General features: G+C 39.9%; 1 protein-coding gene across 1 annotated transcript in view; it reads left to right on the top strand.

Moving 5' to 3' along the window:
* Nucleotides 1-476: 476 nt before the first annotated feature.
* The window catches only part of CCDC93 (coiled-coil domain containing 93), a 103,429-nt gene continuing 79,197 nt past the window's right edge, over nucleotides 477-24,708 (top strand). Inside the window, exons 1-6 of the mRNA XM_067549558.1 lie at nucleotides 477-620; nucleotides 2,245-2,358; nucleotides 4,421-4,515; nucleotides 7,228-7,339; nucleotides 15,633-15,731; nucleotides 17,411-17,467. Coding sequence (XP_067405659.1) covers nucleotides 579-620; nucleotides 2,245-2,358; nucleotides 4,421-4,515; nucleotides 7,228-7,339; nucleotides 15,633-15,731; nucleotides 17,411-17,467 — 519 coding nt within the window. The 5' untranslated portion in view covers nucleotides 477-578. The remainder of the gene's footprint in view (nucleotides 621-2,244; nucleotides 2,359-4,420; nucleotides 4,516-7,227; nucleotides 7,340-15,632; nucleotides 15,732-17,410; nucleotides 17,468-24,708) is intronic.

The raw sequence follows: 24,708 nt of genomic DNA, 5'->3' as shown, positions 1-24,708 counted from the left end.
ATCGGGAGAAGCAGTTGTGTTTACAAAAAGATGTATTTGCACTGCTTTCCACACGTTCCCACAAATGCTTTTAAGCAGCAACGCAACCCGCAGCTAAATGCAAAGCGGAGGGAAACCCCGGATTCCCCAGAGGCTGAGGCTAATGCACACTGAAGGGGCAGGGAACAAATAACATGGGGGAGGTGGTTCTAGCTCTCCCTACGATTAACATGCCCTCTGCGGCAACCGTGCTCAGCAGGATGGAACCCTCCCTGGCTCCGGCTCAGCTCGCGCAGTAACCGTTCCAAGCGATCACATGACACGCCTCCTCGCCTGGCTGTCACCCCTCAGCGCCCGCCCCCTCTCGCAGCGAATGGCACAGCCCGAACGTGCTTGCGCGAGCCGAGGCGAACAATTGGGCGAAAGCGGGGTGGGGGGGAAGGAGCAGAGGTCGTGGAGTAGGGGCGGGGTGGGAACGGTGGAACATCCCGCCCGTGGCAGGCAGCCTGCGTGGGGGCGGGGGTTGGCTGGAGGGGAAGGAGAGGGGGTGACAGGAGCAGCAGCCGCCGCCGCCGCGAGCCGGCTGGAGAGCCGCGGCGATGAGCGCCCCCAAGGGCCACGGGTACCAGGCTCCACAAGAGGTACGGCCCGGCCCCGCCCCGCCCTGCCTGGCGCTGACGCCCCCCAGCAGCGCGGCAGAGGGCGCGGGGTGCCGCCCCTTGGCCCCCTGCCGCCGCGGCTGCAACGGCGCGCCGGGCTGCGGGGCCCAGCCCCGGCGTGGGCTTGCTCCCTGTGGGGCCACAGGCGCAGGGCCTCATCCGGCGGCCTCGTTGCCCGCGGGACCCCGCCCGCCGTTACGGGCCGGGCACAGCCCCAGCCTGCTGGGACGGTTTCTGCCTCCCCCTATCCCCGAGGCCTCGGGGCTGGAGGCTCCGAGCCTGGCGTGGCCGGCCCGGCGGGGAGCGCTGGGGTTTGTGCTTTGGCCTCAGGGCCGGGTGCTGGGGCGTGGGGGACGAGGGGCTGGGCACTGGGGAGGTGTCTGGAGGGATGGGCTGGCCCAGCTCAGAGGGGCTAAGGCCCGCCCTGGCTAGGTTGTCCCCTGGCTCCAGCCCTCTGGCCCACCTATGGTTAGATCTCAGTAGTGTAGGGACGGAGGCTGGGCCCATTTCTGAGTGTATAATATACAAATTAAGCACTGGTTTATAGGGTCCCAGGGCTGAGCCCTAGCATCCACACCAGTTATGAAAGTAAAAAAATGGTTTGAGCTCTGGCACCTCTTTCATTGCAAATTCAGCGCTAATATAAACATAAAATATTAAGAGGCTTCCAGACTGTAAAGAGGTTAAACCCTTATATTGCTACTAAAATTGAACACTTGGAGACACTTTGGCCTTGTAGATTGTCTTAATACTGCAAAGGCAGCCACGTCCAGCTTTGCTTCCCTTTTCTTGCATTAAAAAGAGGCAGGATGTTTCTTGCCATTTGAGCATAAGGCATGGAACCAAATTAAGCCCTTGGGAATTCTAGTCCTAGCTCTTTAGCAGATCTTCTGTAAGGCTTCGAAAAGTCATGGAAATTCTCGTTGCTTCAAATTTCCTACTTGTAAAATGGAAGTAACAACATTTATTACACAGGAGTGTTGTGTGAATTCATTAGTTAATGTTTGCACAGTGCTTTGGAAATAAAAAAGCTTTGTATAAGTGCTCAGTATTAGTGTTGTTAGGGTCCCACTCTGAAAATTGTTTTTGTTTTGTTTGTTTTAAAGAAAACTGTGGAATCCCACACAGATTTATTTGTTACCATCTTCATACAAAGTTTGTGAAAACATACATTTTGTACGAGCCCTAGAGTTGACAGAAATATGCAAAACACAGTATGTTACCTGTGCTGTGGCAATAGGTACCCAGATGGTTTGCATTTACTTTAAGAACAGTTGGGACAGGGAGATCAAATGAAGAGCAGGAACAGAGGTAGGCTTTCTCAAACAGGACAAAACATTTCACATTAAAGCCATCTAGAAACACATTAAGTACTTGTCTAATGTTTTTCCATGTGGGCAACTGCTGTAATTGCCGTAAAGATGTTATCAGATTGCAAATGGAATGGAAGTGTGCGAGAGAATATCTCTCTATTAACATACATGTGGTCTATATTAAGAAAAAAATTGGGAAAGTTTATTTGGAGTTCTAATGTTGGGTGGTTGGAGAAGGAGAGTAAATACAGTATTTTAAAATTAGGGTTAATTTTGTGTTGTCTGTTTGTTAGGTTGAAACCAGAGAAGATGAAGAACAAAACATCAAACTGATTGAAATTTTGGAGTTGCTGGTGGCAGCTGGGTATTTCAGGGCAAGAATCAAAGGGTTATCGCCCTTTGACAAGGTGAGACTATTAATTAATTGGACATATGTTTAGTAAATACACTAAACTGGTTTTCAAATTAAGCTTAATAATTCCAGGTTATAAGGAGGAGGGGAGATCAGCAGCAAATAGTTATTTTTATTATTTATATAGTGCCACTAATGTAGTGAAGAAACCAGCAAAACGGAATCTGTATCCCAGGGAACTAAGGCCCCCAGTCCTGCATTTATGCATATGTGTAGTCTTGTTGACTTCAGTGGGACTATTTGCATGCATAAAGCTAAACACATACATAACTATTTGCAGAATAAGGACCTAAAATTCTGAAGTGGGTGTGTGTGGAATCTAGCTCCATGTATCGCTCCTGACCACAACTAGAGTTTCATGGCTAAATTTGTTTAATATAAAATGTTTGTCTTGTGACACTATAATTGTGAAAGGTACTATTCATTCTGAAAATGAGGAGTAAAGGGGCAAGTTGAAAGAAGGTTAAGGAAGTTATTTAGCTGGGGGTGTTTCATGGAAGAATGGAACAACTTATCTGACCCTTCCCAAAAGATTTCCAGTGACAGTCCAAAAACAGCTTCATTAGGTGATTCTGTGGAAAGGCAATTATAGGGACCTTCATGCTCAAAGACGGAAAGTAAATCATGCTGTACAGAGTATATGCCTAAAGAGGTCTCTTGGTTGGTTTAACATTTGACTTGATGATAAATCCCTGAAACATGCTTTGAAAATGCATCCCTTGTGGTTATGGCAGAGCCTTTGAGAATGGGCTCTTTCATTTCTCTCAATAGTTTGCTTGTACATAGTATAGTCATACTGCCCTATAAACCTTTGGCTTAGTAAAACTGCAAGCTATTATATTTATAGGACCTACGGTGTTCAAAACACTTTATAGGCACAAACATAACTATGCCTAACTAAGGGAGATTACCTAAGGTCCTGTTCCTATAACTGGATCTGTGGAAATGGACATTTCAATGCTACTCACAAACATCCAGTTGTTGGACTGACCGCTTATATCCTGATCTTTCTATGGGGTAACTTACATACATAATGTTTGCAGGCTGTTATGGTTTGGAAGACTTTTTGTTAGTTGTTTGGTGGTTAACAAACAAATACAAATTAATAAACAAATACTGTTGTTATAAAAATACCTCCCCTTCTACCCACTGTCACATTGGACAGTCAGCTATGAGAAACAAACCAGGCACTAATATACAAAGATTATTTCATAACCATGCTGTGTGTTTATTATATTAGAGAGGCAGTGTAGTGTAGTGGAAAGGGTACTGGACTGGAAATCAGGAAACCTGGGTTCTATTTATGTTCTGCCGCTGACCTGCTGAGAGACCTTGGATAAGTCACTTCACCTCTCTGTGCCTGTTACCCCTTCTTCTCTTTGTCTGTTGTGTGTTTAGGTCGCAATCTTGCAAATGCCTATACATGGTTAACTTTAAGTATGTGAGTAGACCCTTTGAAATCAAAGAGACTGCCCTGGTATATGAAGTTGAGCATGTGCATAAATGTTAGAAGGATTGGGGCCTAAGATTGAGACTTCTTTGGGTCAGGGGCTTTCTGTCTGTTTGTGTAGTGCCTAGCATGTTAGGGGCTTTTGTGTGCTACTTCTAATGCAAATAATAATCATAAAAGAATAACAGTGGAAAAACTTGGATTAGGTAAATGAGGACACATATTTCAATCCTGGTTTGTTGAGTTTTTACAGCTCATGATCTCTAAAACAACCACTTCATCACTTTTTAAAAATCTTTAATCCGTTCTTCATGGTTGACACTGTGCTTGGGTTTTCATCTACTTGCATGTCAGAGAACTCTGTGTCTCAAGAAAATTAGGAAATTAAGTTTAGAAAATAATATGAAACATCACAAACTGTGATCCTGTGTTTCTTTTCTCTTAACTATATGCTGATAGGATATTAGATGGCATTTGAATTGTGCTGGATTGGAGGTGAAGAGCGAGACCAAACATGGAGCTATTGATTGGCTTTATATAATATTTATTTGAAAAATTCCTCCCTTGAACGCACAGTGAAAATAACCATATTTTTGTTCATTTGTAGGTGGTTGGGGGCATGACTTGGTGCATCACTACTTGCAGCTTTGACATTGATGTTGATCTATTGTTTCAGGAAAACTCTACAATTGGTCAGAAAATGTAAGTTAGTAAAGTAGGAACCATGGTTTGGTTTTTCATATTGTAAACAATTTGATATAAATCACTGTCATGTTTATACATATGACACCTGTACAAGGGATTAGTTTTACTAAGGAATTTCCTGTTTTAGGATACCACTTCCCAGGGAATGTGTTTAGTATAATTCAGTTCTCTGTCTCTTGGAAGACCGGTTAACTAGTTGTCTGTTGCTGAAGACAAATTTAACTGTAAATCGCCTTTGGTCCTCTTTTGTGGTCTCAAATTCAGAATTGCAAACATTAGCCAATAAAATCTACAGCATGACATTGTAGCCTAAGCCTTTGTGAGAGGGAAGATAGACACGAGTACTCCGAACTGTGGATGAAGGGAGGATGGAGAGCATTCACATAGTAGACAGAGCCCAAAGAGCCCTCCTTCCTGCTGCTACCACCTTGTATAGACAGCACTTGGTTGCCAGCCAGCTAGTCCTTGCATCATGGAAGGTTGTAAGTTTAGTCAATGGCAGCTCTCCTTAGAAGGGGAGTGCAACGTTTCTAAAGTGCAGTATGTTTCTTGATAAGCCTGGGGTATTGTAGACCACAGTTTAAAACTTCAGGAGGTGACTAAGGAAGAACAATGCCAAATTTAAATTGCATTAAAAGCCCATTTTCCCATTTCAGATAAGTGGAACATAGCATCAGCTACTGTATCTGCCTTTATGTTCCCCTGTTGATTTTAAGTGATGTTTACAATTATGTTTTACTTTTAAAAACATATTATTTTTCTCCCCTGTTCCTAAATGTCTACACCACCAAGGGAAATGAGCTCTCTTAAGTACTCTTAAGTGCACAAAAGAAACAGAAAATAGAGATGAAGATATTTTTTCCTCTATTCTCTGTTATAACAATCTTAGGTGTTAGTTTTGATAATAGCAGGTCAAAAATTCAGTTGTGTCTTTAAAAGAAAATATCACACTTTATGCATTCCTTTTAATGAAAATATTTTAGCTGATTTTTTTTCAAATATTTTAATTCAGAGAAAGACATTTGAATTTAAACATTCCCCTGGAGTATTTGGAATTCAAAAAATAAAGCACTGTGCTAGGCTACAAGAATCAAAGTGAAACTTAATGGTCTGTTTTCATTGTTCCAGCTGAAGGAAATGCAAAAGTTAAACTGAGAAAATTACAGAAATTGTTATAACAAAGTACTATTTTGATGTTTAATAATCTAAGGTTAGTAGTAGCAAAATAAGGGAATTTGTTTTTAAAATATATTGAGGGTTTTTTTAAACTGTTAGTATCTCCATGCAGATCTCAGAGTGATGATAATAGGATTTAATTAGCAAGTATTCTCTTGATGTTGTCCAGTGCACATTTTGCCAGCTCTTTAATTATACAATGTTCTAATATGAAATCTTGGGTCAACTGTTATAAATGTTATCAAAATAAGTATGGAAGCATAATTAGCATCACAGTTACGTTTGTTACATGATTTCTTGACACTCTGTGGGACAAAAATACTTTAAACGGATTGCATGTGCTCTTGGTTGTGCAAAGAAGGAATACTATTGCATCCCATTATCACATTGACATAGTGGAAATTACATCATATGGTGAGTCGTCTATAAGAGTAATTACAAAATTTTCATTCAGCTATTTCTCTTCTCATCAACATTGGCTGTTCAAGCACTATCCCCAGTTTCTTGATCTTTTCTCTCTTCATCCCCTTCTCTCCCATCCTTCTGGGCAATTTTCCTTTAAAACATCAGCAGCTCTTTAGGGTGATAATCTACGTCACTGAAATCAGTGTCTGGACACTTTTTCTTTGGGGAAAATAATTTTATCACATCAGTGACTCTCTTAAGTTATCTGTAAAAGTTGACTTCCTGAGCATCAGCACCAATTAATTGTAAGTCAACTTAACATTTTGTGGTCAGGAAAGAATACTTTATTCTGAAATCCATGACAAAACTCCTGTTAATTCAGTGGGTATAATATTGAACCCCGGGAGAGATATCCCCATGCTATCTTTCACTTTAACAGCACTTTTATGAGCTGCAGAATGACATGGTTTCTCAGCAAACTGGATTATATATACTCCAGCTGATTGGACATAGTACATGTAAAGCAGCATTCTTGGTAGCTGTTTCACTTTCACAATATTCTAGCTACTTCACTGTTTTTGTAGGAGCAGGCTCTTAATTAGTAACAGCAGCAGATCCATTAAGCCACTTTTAAGCTCCAGATTTTTCATCCTGAAGTTGAACTTTGTTCAAAGTTAGTCTTTCTGGCTTTGAGCAGTTAAACGTATGTGCATGGTAAACAGAAACATATGCATAAAATAGATATCCGTCATGGGTATGCGTGCACTCCGTCTGATCAGCTTTAAGATATTTTAAATTTTGATACTGAGTAATGGTCATTAAGAAACAAGCAATAGGCTTTTTTTATTTTAAAAAATACAACTTCACTGCTGTGCTCCTGGGAGGTTGACTTTTTTCCAGCATGTTATATCCAATTTCAGCCACTAGAGGGCACTTTCAAACTACTAAGTCTTTTGGAAATTAGAGAACAGAGGTGGGTGAGATAATCTTTTATTACCTCACCCACCTTGTCTCTCTAATATCCTGGAATCAACATGGCTACAGCTACATTGCATATTTAGGAAATGTCATTCTTTAAAACTTAAACAATTACATTTTATACACTTTGATATTTTTCTTTTAAAATAGTGCCTTAACTGAGAAAATTGTATCGGTCTTACCAAAAATGAAGTGCCCCCATCGTTTGGAGCCGCATCAGATCCAGGGACTGGATTTCATTCACATATTCCCTGTTGTACAGGTAAGAGTTTTGCTGTGCATCACTTTTTTTTTTTTTTTTTGAACAAAACAAAAACCTTAAAACTCACATAGTACTGTTAATACCTCGGTGATTGCTGGACTTTATACCTTCTGCAAGTTTGTTCTTCTTGGGAATGAAGTAGAAGGTTAAAAACTTTTTTTTAAGGGTAAATACTTTAAAAGACCAGGACATCTTTATACAAAATGGAATTCTAAAGCACACATGAAGAACAAATTGTCTGGATTACCTACATCACACTGAGCTGGATTCTGCTCGCAGTAGTGTCTGCCAGTTGGAAATCTTGCTTTAGGATCGGCTGGTGTGTGTATTTGAGCCCATACAGGGTCCTGGTGAAGTCAGATATTTCTTGCAAAGTGTAATAAAGATATGGAATAAATTATGAGCAAAGTGACTAAAAACAGAGGGTATAAATGAGATCAAAAGACACCCAGTTTGTTTAAAAAAGAAAAAAAGAGTGGTAGGGATCTGAGTAGTGTGAGGAGAAAGAGGAAAGGAAAGATTTAAAAATGGGGGAGGGGAGGAGTCAGCCTGCTTCTGTTAAGAAATATTTTAATGATGAACAGCAAAGGGAAAATAAGGGCTGGTGTACACTACCCAGTTAGGTCGACATAAGGCATCCTGGGCAGTTCCTACTTCCCCTCCCTTCCACCTCGCTCCCAACTGATGGCTGGGACAAGAAGCCCAGGTGTCTTCGGACCCTGCTGGGAGCGGGGCAGCTTTGTCAATTTCACGACTCATTGAGCCATGAAATGAAAAGACTGTCTGGATACTGGACAAGGGGGTGGGGAGGGGAGCAGCCTGAGCAGCTGGGACCCCACTCCCAGTCGGGAGTGGAGTCATCATCAGGAGTCATGGCAGCTGGGACTCCGCTCCAGACCGGGAGCTGGGGGAGGCGAGAGTTGGGGGGCAGCTGGGCAGCAGTCCAGCCCTGGCTCTCAGTTCTCCACACTGTCCCTCCTCAGTAGGTGGAAGTGCTCCTGATGAAGATGCGCATGGCCAACAGAAGGAGGGTAGTGTGTACCTCAACCTCCATAGTAATTCCTGCGGTGGCTGTAAGTCAATCTAACATAGGTCCACTTAGGGCTGTAGCATAGACATGTCCTAAGAAACTAGTATCAGCAACAGTGATGCCTTTCTTGGTCAGCAGAGGAATTGAGATAATGCAACAGGCTTTTAGTGGAAGAATTTAGCACTAAGGGTTTAGTCCAAAGGCCACTGTATAAAGTGGAAAGACTACTGTGGACTTCGGGCATTGAGTCAGGTCCAAACTGTTGTTGATGCTGGTGGGTATGGGAATTCAGGACCTCAGTCTTTCTGCACAAGATTTTATTTCCACCAACAACCACTTTAAAATAATGATATTTGACACAGACAATTGGATAAGCTTGTCTCCATGAGAAAACAGAAACTGTCCTCTTAAAATGAACAGTTGAGAAACAAACCTCTTTTTATTTCTATACATATATGTACAGTACCTCTGGATTTCAGTGTATTTCAGAATTATGTGGCTACTAGGGGTGTTCCTGATCAGTGTTTAACCAAGTTTAAGAAAACTTTCTCATTAAAAAGAAATGTTTTTTGTTTTGCTTTGTTTTTTGAACACACATGCATTGATTTTCAAGCTTGTGCATAGTCCCTTGTGGACTTCTGGCTACTCTGAATACCAATGTCTTTCCATCACACACAGCCAGGATGCTGTACCCTTTCATCTCACATGGGGATCTAGCTGTCTTTTATCTCTGGTGGACTGCTGTAGGTGAGATCGCATGCCAGCTACAGTTTCTGTGTGGCCTGCCACCTTGCTTAGACAAACTGTGTAGAGCACATCTCCTAGGCACTATACATGTGATAGTGACTCCCTATCCAGTTCTCTCAATCAAATTCAAAATCCTGATTCTTGTCCGTGAACCCCTGAATGGATCAGTCCCTAGTTATTTGAGAGTCAGCTTTCTTCCCCTCACTTGTGTTGTGACAGCTATGATAGATGAGGATACAACAGGTGACAATCTCAAGGGTTCAGTGGCAGGGAATTCTGCAGCCAGGGTCCTACCAATGGAGATCAGAATGAGTCTGCCTCTTTCCTTGTTCAGGATGTAGTGTTTTTCTTCTTCTCTGAAAGGGATTCAAGCAAAAACCTGGCAAGCAGAAATCATGCTGTTCTTTCGAATAAGCACATCTATGTGTGTGTGATGGATGCATTAGAAATGTACAAATAAGGAAAAGTAGATCTTGTTCTGGAAAGAATGTTTAGGGTTAAAATATTTCAACTCCCTCACCAATACTTGGCCAACTTGTTACCTCCCACCCACCCTCATAGACCCATAGTTGTAGTATCACACACAAAACTATAGTCCAGACAGAGTTCTGGACTCCTTTTAAAATCTCTGCTTTCAGTAGTTTGATAACACAATTGCATCACCTTAAACTGATCTGTTGTGCAGACTCTCAGCTGTACCCAATGTTTATCCTTTTAAAATGTTAAAATCTATTTATTGTGTGCATATTTAAATGTCAAAAATAGATTTAATAGCTTCAGTGTTTTTACTGGCACTTGGTCCTTCGTGAGCAGCAGTTGGGGTGAGGGTACATATTTACAGCTGAGTCAGAATTCCTGTAAAATGAGGAATTTATGGTGGAAAATCTGAAGTGCAAAAAGTCCACATAGTGCAGAGATTGCTAATGAGCCTGTAGTTCTCACTTTTGGCAGTTGCAGGTTTGGGGCTGCATCCCTGTCTCAGCTAATAGCCATTTGATGGATCTATCCTCCATGAATTTATCTAATTCTTTTCTAACCCATTTATACTTTTGGCCTTCACAACATCCCCTAGCAACAAGTTCCACAGGTTGAATGTTCATTGTGTGAAGAAGTACTTCCTTGTGTATTAAATCTGCTCTCTATTAATTTAACTGGGTGATCTTTAGTTCCTGTGTGTTATGATGTGGCAAATAAAACTGTTCGTTTTTCTCCACACCAGTCATGATTTTATAGACTTTGACTAAGGGGAGATACGATAGTCTCGTTTCTAAAATGAACAGTCCCTATCTTTTTAATCTTTCCTGATATGGAAACTGTTCCATTCCCCAATGACTTTTGCTGCTCTTCTCTACTTTTTCCAATTCTAATGTATCTTTTGTTGAGATGGGGTGACCAGAACTGCCCACAGTATTCAAGGTTTGGATGTACCATGGATTTATATCGTTTCATTATGGTATTTTCTGTCTTTCAATCACTTTTCTAATGGTTCCTAATATTCTATTAGACTTTTTGACTGTCACTGTATGTTGTGCAGGTATTTTCAGGGAACTATTCACAAAAGATCTTTCTTGAATGGTAACAATTAAAATAGACCCCATCATTTTATATGTATAGTTGGGATTATTTTTTCCAGTGTGCATTACTTTGTACCTAGCAACATTGGATTTCATCTGCCATTTTGTTGCCCAGGCACCTTATTTTGTCAGATCTCATTGCAAGTCTTTGCAGTCAGTTTTGGACTTAACTATCTAGAGAATTTTGTATCCTAAGCAAACTTTGCCACATCAGTGTTTATCCCCTTTTCCTGATAATTTATGAGTATGTTGAACACCACAGATCCCACTACAAATCCTTAGAGGACCCTGCTATTTACTTCTGTTCATTGAAAGAACTGACCATTTATTCCTACCCTCTGTCTCCTATCTTTTAACCAATTACTGATCCATGAGAGGACCTTCCTTCTTATCCCATGACTTCTTATTGCTGTGTTGACTTCTCCAACATATCGTGTTTATCTGTGTGTCTGATATTTTTGTTCTTTACTATAGTTTCAACCAATTTGCCTGCTTTAACGCTTACCAACCTATGATTGCCTCTGGAGCCTTCTTAAAAATCAGCATTACGTTAGCTGCTCTCCAGTCATCTGGTACAGAGACTAATTTAAGTGATAGATTATATACCACAGTTAGTTTACAGACCTTCGGTTAATGCATCTGTTTGTAAGAGCTAATGCAGTCTTTTAGTACAATTTCATTCCTTAATGATAGAATTATTATTGCACCATCAACACAAGCAATAGAAGAGTTTTCCATTCCACCTTTGGTCTAGCCATAAAGCACTGAGACTTTTGGTCAATGCAGTGCAGAACTTGTAGGATCAGAGCCTTAGATACTTTAAGGAGTAACCAGTGTTAGTCATGTCACTTAATGGATTACTGGAAGGTACTTGGACACCATGGTGATAAAGTTGGTATAAGAATCTATAGAGAATAGAACTTACTATATATCAAATGTTAATTTTTGTGTACTAGGCTTAGATAATCAAGAAATAGGATGAGTAGGGTAATTCGTTAATATTTTCAAAGCATTAGATTCTTAAATCTCATTGAATATTATATGGAAGGTTGGTTAGTGTACCAACATGTCCTTATGGTGTCCATCAAATATTGCCATCATTTCTAAATCTAAGACACTGTGTAGATATCATGCTGTCTGGAGAGGCTCATGACTGTGCCTACCTCAGGCAAACTGGTGGAGCCCCAAACTGGTGATATGTTCTATAATTAGATTTCACCAACCTACTACCAAATGTGAACTCCCAGAATACTACAGTAGTCTTATACTGGAGTTACAGACAGCGCCTTAGACACTTTAGTCTATCTTGCCACCCAGGCTAGCTGGACTATTATTTCTTAACACAGTGTACTGTCAACCTGTGGAACTCCTTGCCAGAGGATGTTGTGAAGGTCAAGACTATAATGGGTTTCAAAAAAAAAAACAACAGGTCCATTGATGATGATTAGCCAGGATAGACAGGGATTGCTGTTTGCCAGAGACTGGGTCTCAGCAACAGGATGGATCACTTGATAATTACCTGTTCTGTTCATTCCCTCTGAAGCACCTGGCATTGGTCACTGTCGAAAGACGGGACACTGGGCTAGATGGACCATTGGTCTGACTCAATATGTCTCTTCTTATGTTCTTATAAATGGTCACTTACACCAAAAATCACAAATATTCTATGTCACACCCAGTCTCAAAAGACCAGTTGCTCACCCAGGTTGATTTGCAACCAAGATCTCTCATCAAAGACAGTGCTGGTAGCCAATTCTACAGTAAACTAAAGGTGTATTAGCTAGGAAAAAGTAATGAGTTATTGAGAGATTAGAGCAGGTATAATATACGTGAGTCAGTCTATAATTCCAAATGATAGCAGAGACGTAGTAATCTGCCAATTTCCCAAAGGGGTCTCAGGGCTACTCAGAATAACTCTCAAGGTATGTAAACACTGGTCAGATCGATTTATCCGGATCGACTGAGCAGAAATGAAGACCCGCACAATCGATCTGGAAGTCGATTCAATTAAACCACCTCTTCAAAAGGCGTAGTGCTACGTTGACGGGAACACATTTCCCGATGGCGCAGCGCATTGGAGATGGCGCGCTAAAAGGAAGTTATGAAGTCGACAGGAGTTACACAAGCTACTCTGTTACCAGGGGACATACTAAATGTTTGCTATTACTTTTTAACAGGATACAGATAAGTGAAAACAAGGTATGTGCAGCATCCCATTAATTTTTACAAAGTTTAGACACAAATGTATAGGAATGTACTTAGCACAAATCCAAGTCATTGTTTAATACACAAGTGAATTGGTCTGGCTTCCAGCTACGAGTTTGTCAGTTCTCACTGAAGCCTAGGTTTTGTCCAGAGTTGGAACTTCATTTGCCAGCATGACAGTAGATACAGAGGAGATGGCTGGCATAAAGGTACTGGCACCTCAGAAAAACAGGAACAGCCAGACTGGATCAAGTCTGTGGTTCGTTTTGTCCAATATTCTCTATCTCCTATGATCCGCACCAGATGCTTCAGAGGAAGGTGCAAAAAATCCCACAGTAGGCAAAGGTGGGATAATCAGCCTCCCCCACCACCCATAAAGTCTCATTCTATCCCATAATAGTTAGAGAGGGGTTTAAACCCTGAAGCATGAGGCTATGTATCCCTTCCAGTTTTTTTACTACAACATTAGATATTTTTGTTATCCACGTGAGCCCTCTTTTGAATCTTACTAAGAGGTTGTTCTCAGAGACATCCTGTGGCAGTGTGTTCCACAGTCTAATTATATGGGGTAGGGAAAGAAAAGCCCACTCTTCCATATCTTAAAGGTGATCCTCTGTACTGGATCTGGTGTTGAACAGATTGCATGCAGGGTCTTCCATTTTAGTTTGTTCCAACCTCCAGCAGAGCTTGGTCTGATGTATACCTCAGTCATGCTAATCACAGTGGGGTTTGGAGCGGCCTGAGTTTGCTTGTAGATTTGAGTTCACAAGTTGCTGGCTGGTAAAACTGAGATCTGGTAAATTGGTGCAGTTTCCTGAAAAACTTGGGAATTGCCATACTAGAGGAAAAGAAATCCTCTCATTACAGACTTGACTAGCAGTACAAGATGTGGTGCTGATTCAAATTAAAAGATGGTCAGAAAGGTAGTTTAAGTTCCATCTCTTTGTATTGTTGTTGCATTGTTGTCTATATATTTTTAGCATTGTATCAAACATGAAAATGCGTTCCCTATCATATCATTGTTTTCAGTGTTATAGCATGTTGGTCTCAGGATATTAGAGAGACAGTGTGGGTGAAATAGTATTTTATTGAGCCAACTTCTGTTGGTGAAAGAGACAAGCTTTTGAGCTTTCACAGGGCACAGACAACAGACTTACAACAAAAGCTTGTGTCTTTAATCAGCAGAAATTGGACCAATAAAAGGTATTATCTTATCCTCCTTATCTGTCATATTATTAGCACTGCTGGAGACCATATATATGTTAGTCTAGTGATATGTATTTGTTAATGTTTATTTCTGTCTCTAACATTGTAATTTTCCTCTCCTTCTGCTGAATTAGTTATAATCCTTGCATTCTAGAATTTTTGGGGAAGAGTATAGAGAATGTGTTTTAGTTACTGGTCTGTTTTAGCTTTTTATACAAATCAGTTGCTAACTTGCTGCCTTGTGTTGAAATTGTCACATTATTTTTATTTTATATTTTGCTTTTTGGCCTGAGATTTGCAGTGAAATCTAAATATTTGGATTACAAAAATAAGTCAATCCAGGCAAAATTCCATTGAATATTCCTAGTAATTGTGTTGACTTTCTTGGCTCTTTCAAAATAAACTTTGACAGTTGGCTTTTCATCTTGGATGGGAGAGGCAATGGGATTTTTATGTGGAACTCTGATTTTTTTTCAATAATTATCACTGATTTGGAAACTCCATGAGAATAAATTTACAGTGAGAATTTATAAAGTTCTTCATGAAATAGGAGACACGAATATATCGGACAAACCATACATGAATATAACTAGTTCTGCAGTGCATTGTTTATACAATAACATTGCTCAAGAATGTGCTATGTGTCTCAGAAAACCTAGGAAGGTGCAGTCCTTCCCTCAAGGAATTTACAAACTAAGGCTCTGGTTCTGCATTGTGATCCACGCTGGGGAACTGCTGCTCCTGAGCAAAGACCTGTTGCAGTCAGTGAACCATGTGGTTTACAGTGTAGGATCAGGGCATTAATTCTGTCCCTGCTCATTCAGTCATGCTCATCTATAGGGAGTGCATGTGACTGCTATTAGCAAATATCTCCAACAACCAGAGGTGGAACACTAGAGGGAGAGGGGTCTGAGTTACTACAAAGAATTCTTTCCCAGGTGGGTCTTGCCGACATGCTTGGTCTATCTGATCATCATATTTGGGGTTGGGAAGGAATTTTATCCTAGATCAGATTGTCAGAGTTGTTGGGGGTATTCACCTTCCTCTGTAGTGTGGGGCACAGTTCACTTGCTGGTTTGAACTAGAGAAAATGGTGAATTCTCTGTAAATTGAAGTCTTTAAATCAAGATTTAAGGACTTCAGTAACTCAGCCAGAGGTTATGGGCATATTACAGGAGTGGGTGGCTGAGGTTTTGTGGCCCGTAATGTGCAGGAGATCAGACTAAATGATCATGAGGGTCCCTTCTAGTCTTAAAGTCTGAGTCTATGGGGTGTGGGAAGTCATGGGTTACAGACACAGTTATGTATGTTACTTAGTTTATGTCCTTTCTTGTTTATGTTGAGTGTTTAATATGTACAAAAATAGGGAAGATGAATATAATAAAATAGCTATGTAATTGAGCTATTTATGGAGTAAATCACTGAGGTGTCACTTCCATTAAAAACTTTCTTCAGTTTTGAAATATTTAATTCATTCACATACAAAAATTCTTAGAAATAAGTTGTATAACAATATCAATTTTCTCTTTAGTGGCTGGTGAAACGTGCAATAGAAACTAGAGAAGAAATGGGAGACTATATCCGCTCCTACTCCATATCCCAATTTCAGAAAACTCGTAGTCTACCAGAGGTACGATCTAACTAAATCTTTTTGTTTTCTCTTAAAATGTGTCTCTACATATATGGGGCTTTCTCCTCAGCTGCTGTAAATCTGTGTAGCTACATTGAAGTTGATAAAACTGTGCTGATTTACCCCAGCAGAGAATCTGGCCATGGTTTTTGGTCTATAACTGGATGGGTCTAATTATGAGGATTATTGTTAGAAAAGCAAATAAACATCAGGATCCAAATTGAAAGTCCATCTGCATTAATCATGGGGAGATGAATTCTTAATGACCCCAAATTGTTCATAAATATGATATTATCAGCCTTTGCTTGGAGCCACCTCTACCCCTGTTTCAACCCTAAAAGAGTCACTATTAAATTGTTATGGTTGTAACAGCTCTGGGCACACGGTATCTATGGTAATGCTGGTTATATCAACCTGGAGGTTGTGGTATGTAATACGTCCTTTTCTGAACAAATCCATTGGGTAAATGTTTTCTTTGGGTACATTAGGTATCTCCACAAAGGCTTATAGAAACGAAATATTAAGATGAGTTTACAGTTGCGTAGCAAGCTACTTTTGCTTAAATTGTGTGGAGTAGAATTCTAGTTTGATAGGCTGATTTGCTGTGCAGTCCCTTTTCATCTGCTTTTATCTCTCTGCGAAACTGCATTTCTGAGTATGTAACTGAAAACTTTGTACCCTCTTACCTCTCTTCCCCCACTTTTCAGCTGAACTTGTTATGAAATCATGGTATTCAGTCGCATTGTCTTTGAAGAAGCATGAGTTTACAAACATCTGTGTACCCCTTTCACCTGCTCATTTTAATTGGTTGCCTGAAATTTTACCCAGGTTACTGTTGTGTTAGCTTTCCATAGGCCGTTTGTGCTAGGAATATGGCCACCTAGAGTTAGAACTCCTTCTTCCATTTTGGGCAGGTGCACTTGCTATATCAGGTTTGGTATGGTTAACCAGTGAGACTGCTGATGCAGACTGCTTAAGGCTGAAATTTTCAAAGGACACTAAGGAAGTTAGGTGCATAAGTCCCACTGAAGTTCATTCAGACTTGGACTCCTAAATCCCATAGGTTCCTTTGATAATCCTGGGTTATCTGGTGAGTAGTAACAAAAGAGAGAAATATTAATCATTCTCAAATGTCTAAACTATAAAAATAGATTCATTTCCTAAAACAGCTGTGTTTGAATCAGAATTGTGAGAGGAAAGGATGGCCCAGTGGGTATTAGGGTGTTTGGCTGCATTTGGGGATACCCAGTTTCAATTCCCTGCTCTGTTACAGGTACTGAATTCCTATGTGACATTGGGCAAGTCATTGAGCCTCTCTCTGCCTCAGTACCCTCATCATTAAAATGGAAATGATGATGATGACAACCCTTCTCCCCCCCAGTGGAAATCTAAGTAACCAGTACATTTAAACACTTTTTTTCCTCTGCAGTAAGCCCATATTAATTGGCATTGCAGTTGCATCAAGGGACCCCAGTCATGGATTTAGGACCCCATTGTACCAGGTGCTGTACAAACAGACTATTCTTAATGCAAGTGTAGAGTTAAGTGTACTTAACTGAATAATCAAGCAGCTCATTTAGGAACCAGTTGGGAAGTCTACTTGATAAATGCATTAGTGTTGTTGAGGTTTAATCTTAATTTTTTTGGTATTTTTAATTGTCAGTTAATTTGTCTTGCAGGATGACGAGTTCATGCAAAGGAAAGAGAAGGCTATCAAAACAGTTACAAATATCTTTGTAAGTACAATATATTGAGCTTTTATGATGAAGCTTCAGAACATAAATTTTTAAAGTCCTTTTTTGAGAGTAATGAAATGTGATATTTAATTCTAATTAATGCAACTGCTACTGGGTTTTCTCATGAGGAGGTCCCAATTAGGTGCTGCATGTCAGATCTCATTCTGAGAAAGGGTCATAGATGCCAACATTTCACATTAGAAGCCTTTAGGGGTATAATGTACCGCTGGCATAAACCACATCAATTGCCTATGCAGGGAGTGTCTCTTTCCATGCCATCAAACAAAAGTCACAAGATGGCACATATGCCATTAAAACTCTAGGAAACTAAAACATTCATTTGAAACTGTCAGAAACAAGAATAAATTACCCTTAAAATAATGAAAATGAAAAAGCCCCTGAGATTAAATGTTTTTAAATGAATATAAATCTCAAAACTTGTTTTCAGTTTAACTACTTGCTATAACTAACAATCAAAATATGAGCGTTCCTAGTAAGTTATGCCTACTTGGTAATGGTTTTTCTCCAAACATTCAGACTCTTGAGAATTGATAGTCTTACTTTTCTCCCTCTTTTAAACATACAGCTTCAAACCTTTTAAATGTCAAAACTGTGAAAAAGAAGCTGCTGCTATCAGAAAGCACATTTGTGCAAATAATGTGATGAATCAGATAATGACACCAAGGGTTATTATATTCTGTGAATTTTAATTGTCATTCTGTTTTACCTGAATTAAAATGTTTAGATAGCAGGTCTTTGCTGAATAATTTATATCTCTAATCTGACTATCCATTTACTTTCAATGTCAGCAATTTGCTTTACTTTTCCACAACAGTCTTCAAAAATTTGGCCTATGAATTTACAAAAAGTGACCAGTGATTTCGATGGCCTCCATTTTGGAGTATTCAGATATACCCTGGAAAGGCCTGATCTTCAGAAAGAGGGAAATATCTGCCCCCTGGAAAAAATATTCCTCATTCATGTGGTTGGAGCTGGGTACCCGGAAATTGATGCCCCCAAAATGACAGCTAGCTTTGAAATTCTTGGTTGTAGATTTTAAGGCCGCTATGTTCATTTAGTTGACAGCCTGAATAAAACAGATCAGAAAAATTCACACAGTAATTCCTGCTGCATTGTTGGGAATTATTCTTCCCCACTACATAAGTGAACATTACAGACAGAACATGTATTTTAGGAAGAGATCCAATCTAGATTTAAAATTAACAGGTGTTAGTCATTGTATCACTTTACTGACAGTTTGTTCCATGGTCCTCTTCCTTCACTGTTAAAAATGTTAACTACATTCTGCCTTAATTGTCACAGTCAAGGCAGCTATGGTCGTATTGAAGTAATGGTTGCTTTTGGGCACCCAAAGAGCCACAGTATATATAAATGCCTTCTTCCAAAATACGAAGCCCCATAATCTTTAACTGAGACGTAGTGAGGTTGACCAATGCCTTAGTTACTCTCAAACTAGACTCCTGCAATATGCTTAACTGGGGCTGACTGTAAGGGTGATGTGGAGCTACGTTGGGCCACTCTGCCTCTTAAATGGAATGAACTTAGATGGAAAGAGTACATCATTCTTATACTCACAATCTGCACTGGCTGCTTGTACAATTCCAGACCCAGCTTGAGGTGCTGCTCTTGATCCCCCAAATTGCTTAGTTTGGACCCATCTCAGTGACCATCTCTCATCTACTACCCTTCATGGTAGCTGTGATCAACAAGGCCACTGCATCTCGCCCCCTTGCCCTCTTTTCTCAAGGGTGAAATTTCCAGGTATCGTGTGCAGAGCGCTTTCAGTAGAAAGTCCTGGAGTGTGGAACTCCTTACCACCAAAATCAGGAGGACCCCAACTCTTTGTGTGGTCTTTGTGAACTTAGAAAGTACCATGGATTATTCAAGGCAGAGATGTGTTTATGTTGCTAGGGGTGGGTGATATGGGAAGGAGGGGAGGCTTTGAAGAACTCGGGAGCTTTTTGGAGTAGAACTTTAACTTATTTTATATGTGTAGATGCTATGACTATAGGTGTGTATATTTTTAACTCTTAGATATATGAAGAGAACTGTTTTTTATCATGGCAGGTGGAAAAACGTTTTGTACCAATGTGGCTGTAGAGAAAGGTTTCATGGGCCATAGATGTTTTTTTGTACTGATCTTGCCTGATGTGCTGAGGTTGCTATGGTGTATTCTTGAGAATCAAATTTGGAGAATGTTGATTTTTGGCATTCTTACCAGTATGGAAAGTAGCTCTAGAATATGCACAATGTTGCTCATTGAACCTCAGTATCTGCTTTGTTTAAACCAGAGTCTAAAGTTTAAAACACCATAGTTCTATTTTAGTCCTGTCTTGTCCCTTCTTTCTCCCCCAATGTATAAAAACTGTTATTTTGAGATTAGACCCTGGCTGTGTTTTTTAGGAAAAAATACGTGTGAAGTACGGTTGTAAAGTGGAGTTTTGAGCTATATCATCTCATCTTCAGGTCTAAAAACTGACAGCATTCAATACTTTTGGCACTAAAACAAGGACATCTGGCTGGATTAACTAATACCCAAATAATAATTGCAATCTCTTAATGTTAAAGGGGGAGCACAGTGGTTAGATGGGGGGATTGGAATCCAGTTACATTGGGAGATGTCTAATTTACATTTTTACTTCAGCTGTCTTTTTTTATATATATAAGAATTGGTGTAAACCAGTTAAAAATCTCAAAAAGGACAGTATTATACTTCTGCTGCATCTGGACAACTGTTATGAATTGAAATGGTTTCTATGGCACTTGCACTTGATACCCAGTAGCTTTAATAAAAAAAAAAAGTGTTTCCTGCTGCTGATGCTCCTCAAAACAGTTAAAAAAGAGAGGGGAAAAGAGGAGGCTCTGACATACTTTCATGATACTGAGTGAGCAAAGCTAGAGAACAGATTTTGGGAGCACCAATGTTCTTTGGCGGTGTATCTGTATAAGAGTAAACTGTTTTGACAATGCATCAGGAGAAAAATGCAGAATGTCATAAAAAGCAGCTCAGATGCAACCATTCTACATTGACGGATGATTGTTTTCATTTGTTCTTTTGTTTAACAGGTCTGAGGTTTTGTTCTCATCTTGATACTGTATGATGTAATGCAGAAGATACTAGGTATTAAATTTGGTGTGGTTTCTTCCTTTAACAACCTATACCTTTGATCTAAGCAGATCCAGAAATGCTTTACAAGTTGAAAAAATGGAGATACATACTCTGCAGAGGGCTCCCATTATCCCTTACAGAAATGCAGCCACCTCTGGTGTGAGAAGTAGTAGTTGTTTAACAGAGCAGAAGTGATGCAAACCAACCATTTAAGACAGCATGTCATGAAGAGTGCTGTATCCAATCGATACTGTATAGGGGAGGCAAAATGGAGCTTCCAGAAATTAAATTTGGCCAGGGCACTGGGATACCTTCTGTGTATTAGTAAAAAGAGCCATAGGATCATTAGTGATTTCAAATCTTCCAGGGCCTTGGTTTTATGTCTGATCTGAAAGATTTGAAAAGTAGGGCTATTACTTCTGGAGCTTGCAAGATTACTAGCAAGATTGTGAGTAGAATATTTAGATATAGAAATAGATCATAACACTAGATTATGTTGCAGAAAGGATTTTTACGTTACCTCACCTTTCAGAATTAGGTGAGGTATTTTTCAGATGGTTTGATTTTTCGGTTGCATGAAAGTTTCTGATCAACAGTTCCATTGCAATAAAGGACTGTAGTTAAGCCAATTTGGGTTGGAAAGTGCTTCTTGAGGTTTCCCCAGCTTGGAGACTAAATGTAATTCATGGCATCAGGTTACATTTGGGTGTGTTTGAAACCTAGATTAGTATGTAGCTGCTGAAGTGCGTACAGCCCATTGCTATAGGAGCTAACTTTTTATAATGAAGATTCTCCAGACTCTTCAAGCTTCCATTTGCACCCCTTCAGTTCCTGTGAAAAATCTCCCCATTTCAGAAACCAAGGTTAGATGAGATTGACTTCAACTGCATTTCGTTGCATAGAGCCAACTCTGAAAAGACATACTTTTCCAGACAACCACAACAACTAAAGTGAGCTCTTTTGTGGCAGGCTGATTTTGTGTGTGCGCGCTTTTGTTCAAACAGTCAAGGTCTGCTCTGCCTGCATCTCTAGAAGATTAAGAAAGGAGGGAATGTTACTCAGTTTGGGTTAGCTTGCTAATGCCCTTCTTTGGTCATAGTCCTTTCAAATTGTTGTAACAGCACAAGCATGCAGTTTTGCAATTACAAAATTATCCTGAATGTACATTACTTCATTTAAATTTACATAGCGCTTCTTAAAATACCATGTACACATTACTGCTTATGTCCTTCCAGTTCATCAGTTGTAAGCTCTTTGGAACAACGGCTGTGGGATTTCTGGACAGTATCCACCAAAATGGGCCCTCACTGATACATATTGACTCTGTATATTAAATAACTGTTAAAAGTGGGGTTGATAGCAGTAACACATAGCTTGTCATTGTCTTTCATTTACTGGGACAAAATTTACTTTCTGTTACAAGGGAGTAATTTTGGAATAAGTCCACTGGCTTTGAGTTATGCTTGATTTACACTGGTGTAACTGAGAACAGAATCTGGTCTCCTGTGTTCTCTTATACCATGGGCCACTTTATAGTTTGGATGGGGAGTGGAAGTCCCTGTTTCTTTCTGGTTTTGTTCTGTGGGTCTGGTTTTTGCAGGGTGTTTATTTAGAACTCAATTTACAGAACTCAGTCTGGTTTTCTTTGTGCACCTGCTCTTAGCCCAATAATTGTGGTGCGAGATCAAGTGAGCTGTCTGAAGTCGCACAATGCGCATGACTGGCTCAGCTCAAAATTGCCTATGTATTTGAACTCCACATCTTCTTGTTTCTTGCTTGTTGCTGTAAAAATTAAACAATGATTCTTCATTTCTCCCTCCCACACGCACTGCCAGGCAGTGTGGTCATTCCAGGATTAGTCATTTTACCAGGCTTCAAATGACCTGAAAGAGTTATTTCGTTTTAGACACTAGAAATCTTAAAAGGGATATTAAGCTTGTAGGCAAGGCTAAAGACTGATTCAAGCTTGATTAATAGTTATCTAGGCTGGTGAGGAATCTTGACAGCTAACAAGCATCTTAAGCAGAGTGGTTTAGAAACCTTTTCCCTCTGTCAGTGGTTGGTTTTCATCATCCTGCTGCTTGTCATTTCATTGGTTCTCCAGTTACCATAGGCTGAGTCTACATAGTATTGCCTCCTTTACATTGGAAATTGCCCTGGTTCCAGCCATTAGTGGCCTAGTATGTAGCTACTTCTTGGTGTAGACAAGAAAAGCCACAAAATATAAGTTTATACTGGTAAACTCCGCTGGTGCAAACTGTAGCTTTCCTTGTCTACGTTAAGCTACTTAAGTAGTTGGAATGTTGGTGCATTCCCAATGTAGACAAGACAAAGGAAAATGGGGATCTGTAACTTTCCATCTGTGCAACTTCACAGTGGTTGGGGGGAGTCTATCACTTTTGCGGGTTTTTTCCCTGCTCAGGGTAGCATTAAACAACCCAGTAGTAAAACATACCTGAGCTCTGCACTACAGCATCTGCTGTTGCTGCGATCAGTGTTGTTGCTAGGTAGCTTATAGAGAAAAAGCCATAGAACCTTGCAGGACAGACAAGACATGAATTTCTAATGCAAAAAATGAGCAGAAGAACTCTTCTTCCAGGGAACAAATCCTCCCAAACCTTCATTCTACCTAATGAAGTAGTGGGAAAGTCACCTTTGCAGGTCACTCTTACATCGCTTTGCACTGGAATTTGTAGGAAGACATCCTCTTCTCTAAAAGAAGATCAAATAAATATGAAAAGATTATTCTGTCATCTGGATTAATTATTAAAACTGTGGCCTAAGGACCTACTTGCTAATCTCCAGGGGCATATGAAATGAAATTTATGGTTATGGCCAATGCTGAAGGCTAGCAAAGGGAATATTAAGAATTAGCAGTAATGACTGGAACTAGAGCTGCTACTGATGAAAGATGAATGTGCTGTGAATTGAGATTCTTAGTAAGTAGTTTTACTGTCATCTACACAGTTATCTGATGCTAAAACTAACATTTATGGTGTATTTGTGCATGCTATAATTGCTTTTATGAATTCCATTCCTTAGCATCAGTCTAGACAGGGAAACATCTGATTGTAGAAAGTTCTCTAGTCTAGCAGGCAAAGGCATATAACAAGTGGCTGGAAGCAGAAGCTAGACAAATTCATACTAGAAATAAGGTGTAGATTAAGACGACAGTAATTGGCAATTTACTAAGACTTGGTGGATTCTCGCTCACTTGAAGTCTTTATAAATCAGGCTTTTGAAAAAGATACGTTATACTTTATCAAAAAGTTATGGGCTTGATGCAAGAGTTGCTGTGTGAAAAGTTGGTCTGTGTTACACAGCATGTCAGACTAGAAGATCACTTGTACCTTCTGGCCTCTTAAAATCTTTGAAGCTATTGTCCCACATGATAAAATACCATGTTCATGAGGTTTTCTGAAATTGGTTAAGTATAAGCTTTTCCTTATGTTATTTAACACTTTGTTGCATTACCAGTCCTAAGCATTCAAACATCATGAATCGGGACTCTCTCCCCCAAAACATGAGATTGGCTTAAAATTTGTAACATTTAAAAAAAATGGGAGGGGGAGTAATTACCTTTCTGTTTTTGGAGCTTTTAGGGTTCATGTTTTCAAATTTCTCTGTAACCACAAGGCCTAGAAACATGTTTTCTTTTGAGAGAGAGAGAGAGAGAGCTGACTCACACCTAGTCTAATGATTTCTGGTAGCTGGGGCATTAAGAAAAATACCAAACATTACAAAACTTGCAATAAAATCAGAGGAGTTGACAACACTACTCTTGATCTTTTTTCCAGTATATTCACTGCCAGTAGTACTAGTGTATCTTCACTTTTAATGTTTTTAGAGATTTATCCATTATAAATCACTTATTAAAAACTACTATTCCAGTTGCAGAATGTCTAGTTTGTTTGTGCTGATCAGGCTCATTTCTGCACTGCTACAGACTGGGTACCAATTGGCTAGCCAGCAGTTCTGCAGAAAAGGACCTGGGGGTTACAGTGGACGAGAAGCAGAATATGAGTCAACAGTGTGCCCTTATTGCCAAGAAGGCTAACAGCATGTTGGGCTGCATTAGTAGGAGCATTGCCAGCAGATAGAGGGAAGAGAT

The sequence above is a fragment of the Emydura macquarii genome, unplaced genomic scaffold, assembly GCF_026122565.2.
Source record: "Emydura macquarii macquarii isolate MOO-44397 ecotype Brisbane River unplaced genomic scaffold, CSIRO-AGI_Emac_v2 contig_1253, whole genome shotgun sequence".
Lineage (NCBI taxonomy): Eukaryota > Metazoa > Chordata > Testudines > Chelidae > Emydura > Emydura macquarii.
The sequence above is the reverse complement of the archived record's forward strand: the minus strand, read 5'-3'. Positions and strand labels throughout refer to the sequence as shown.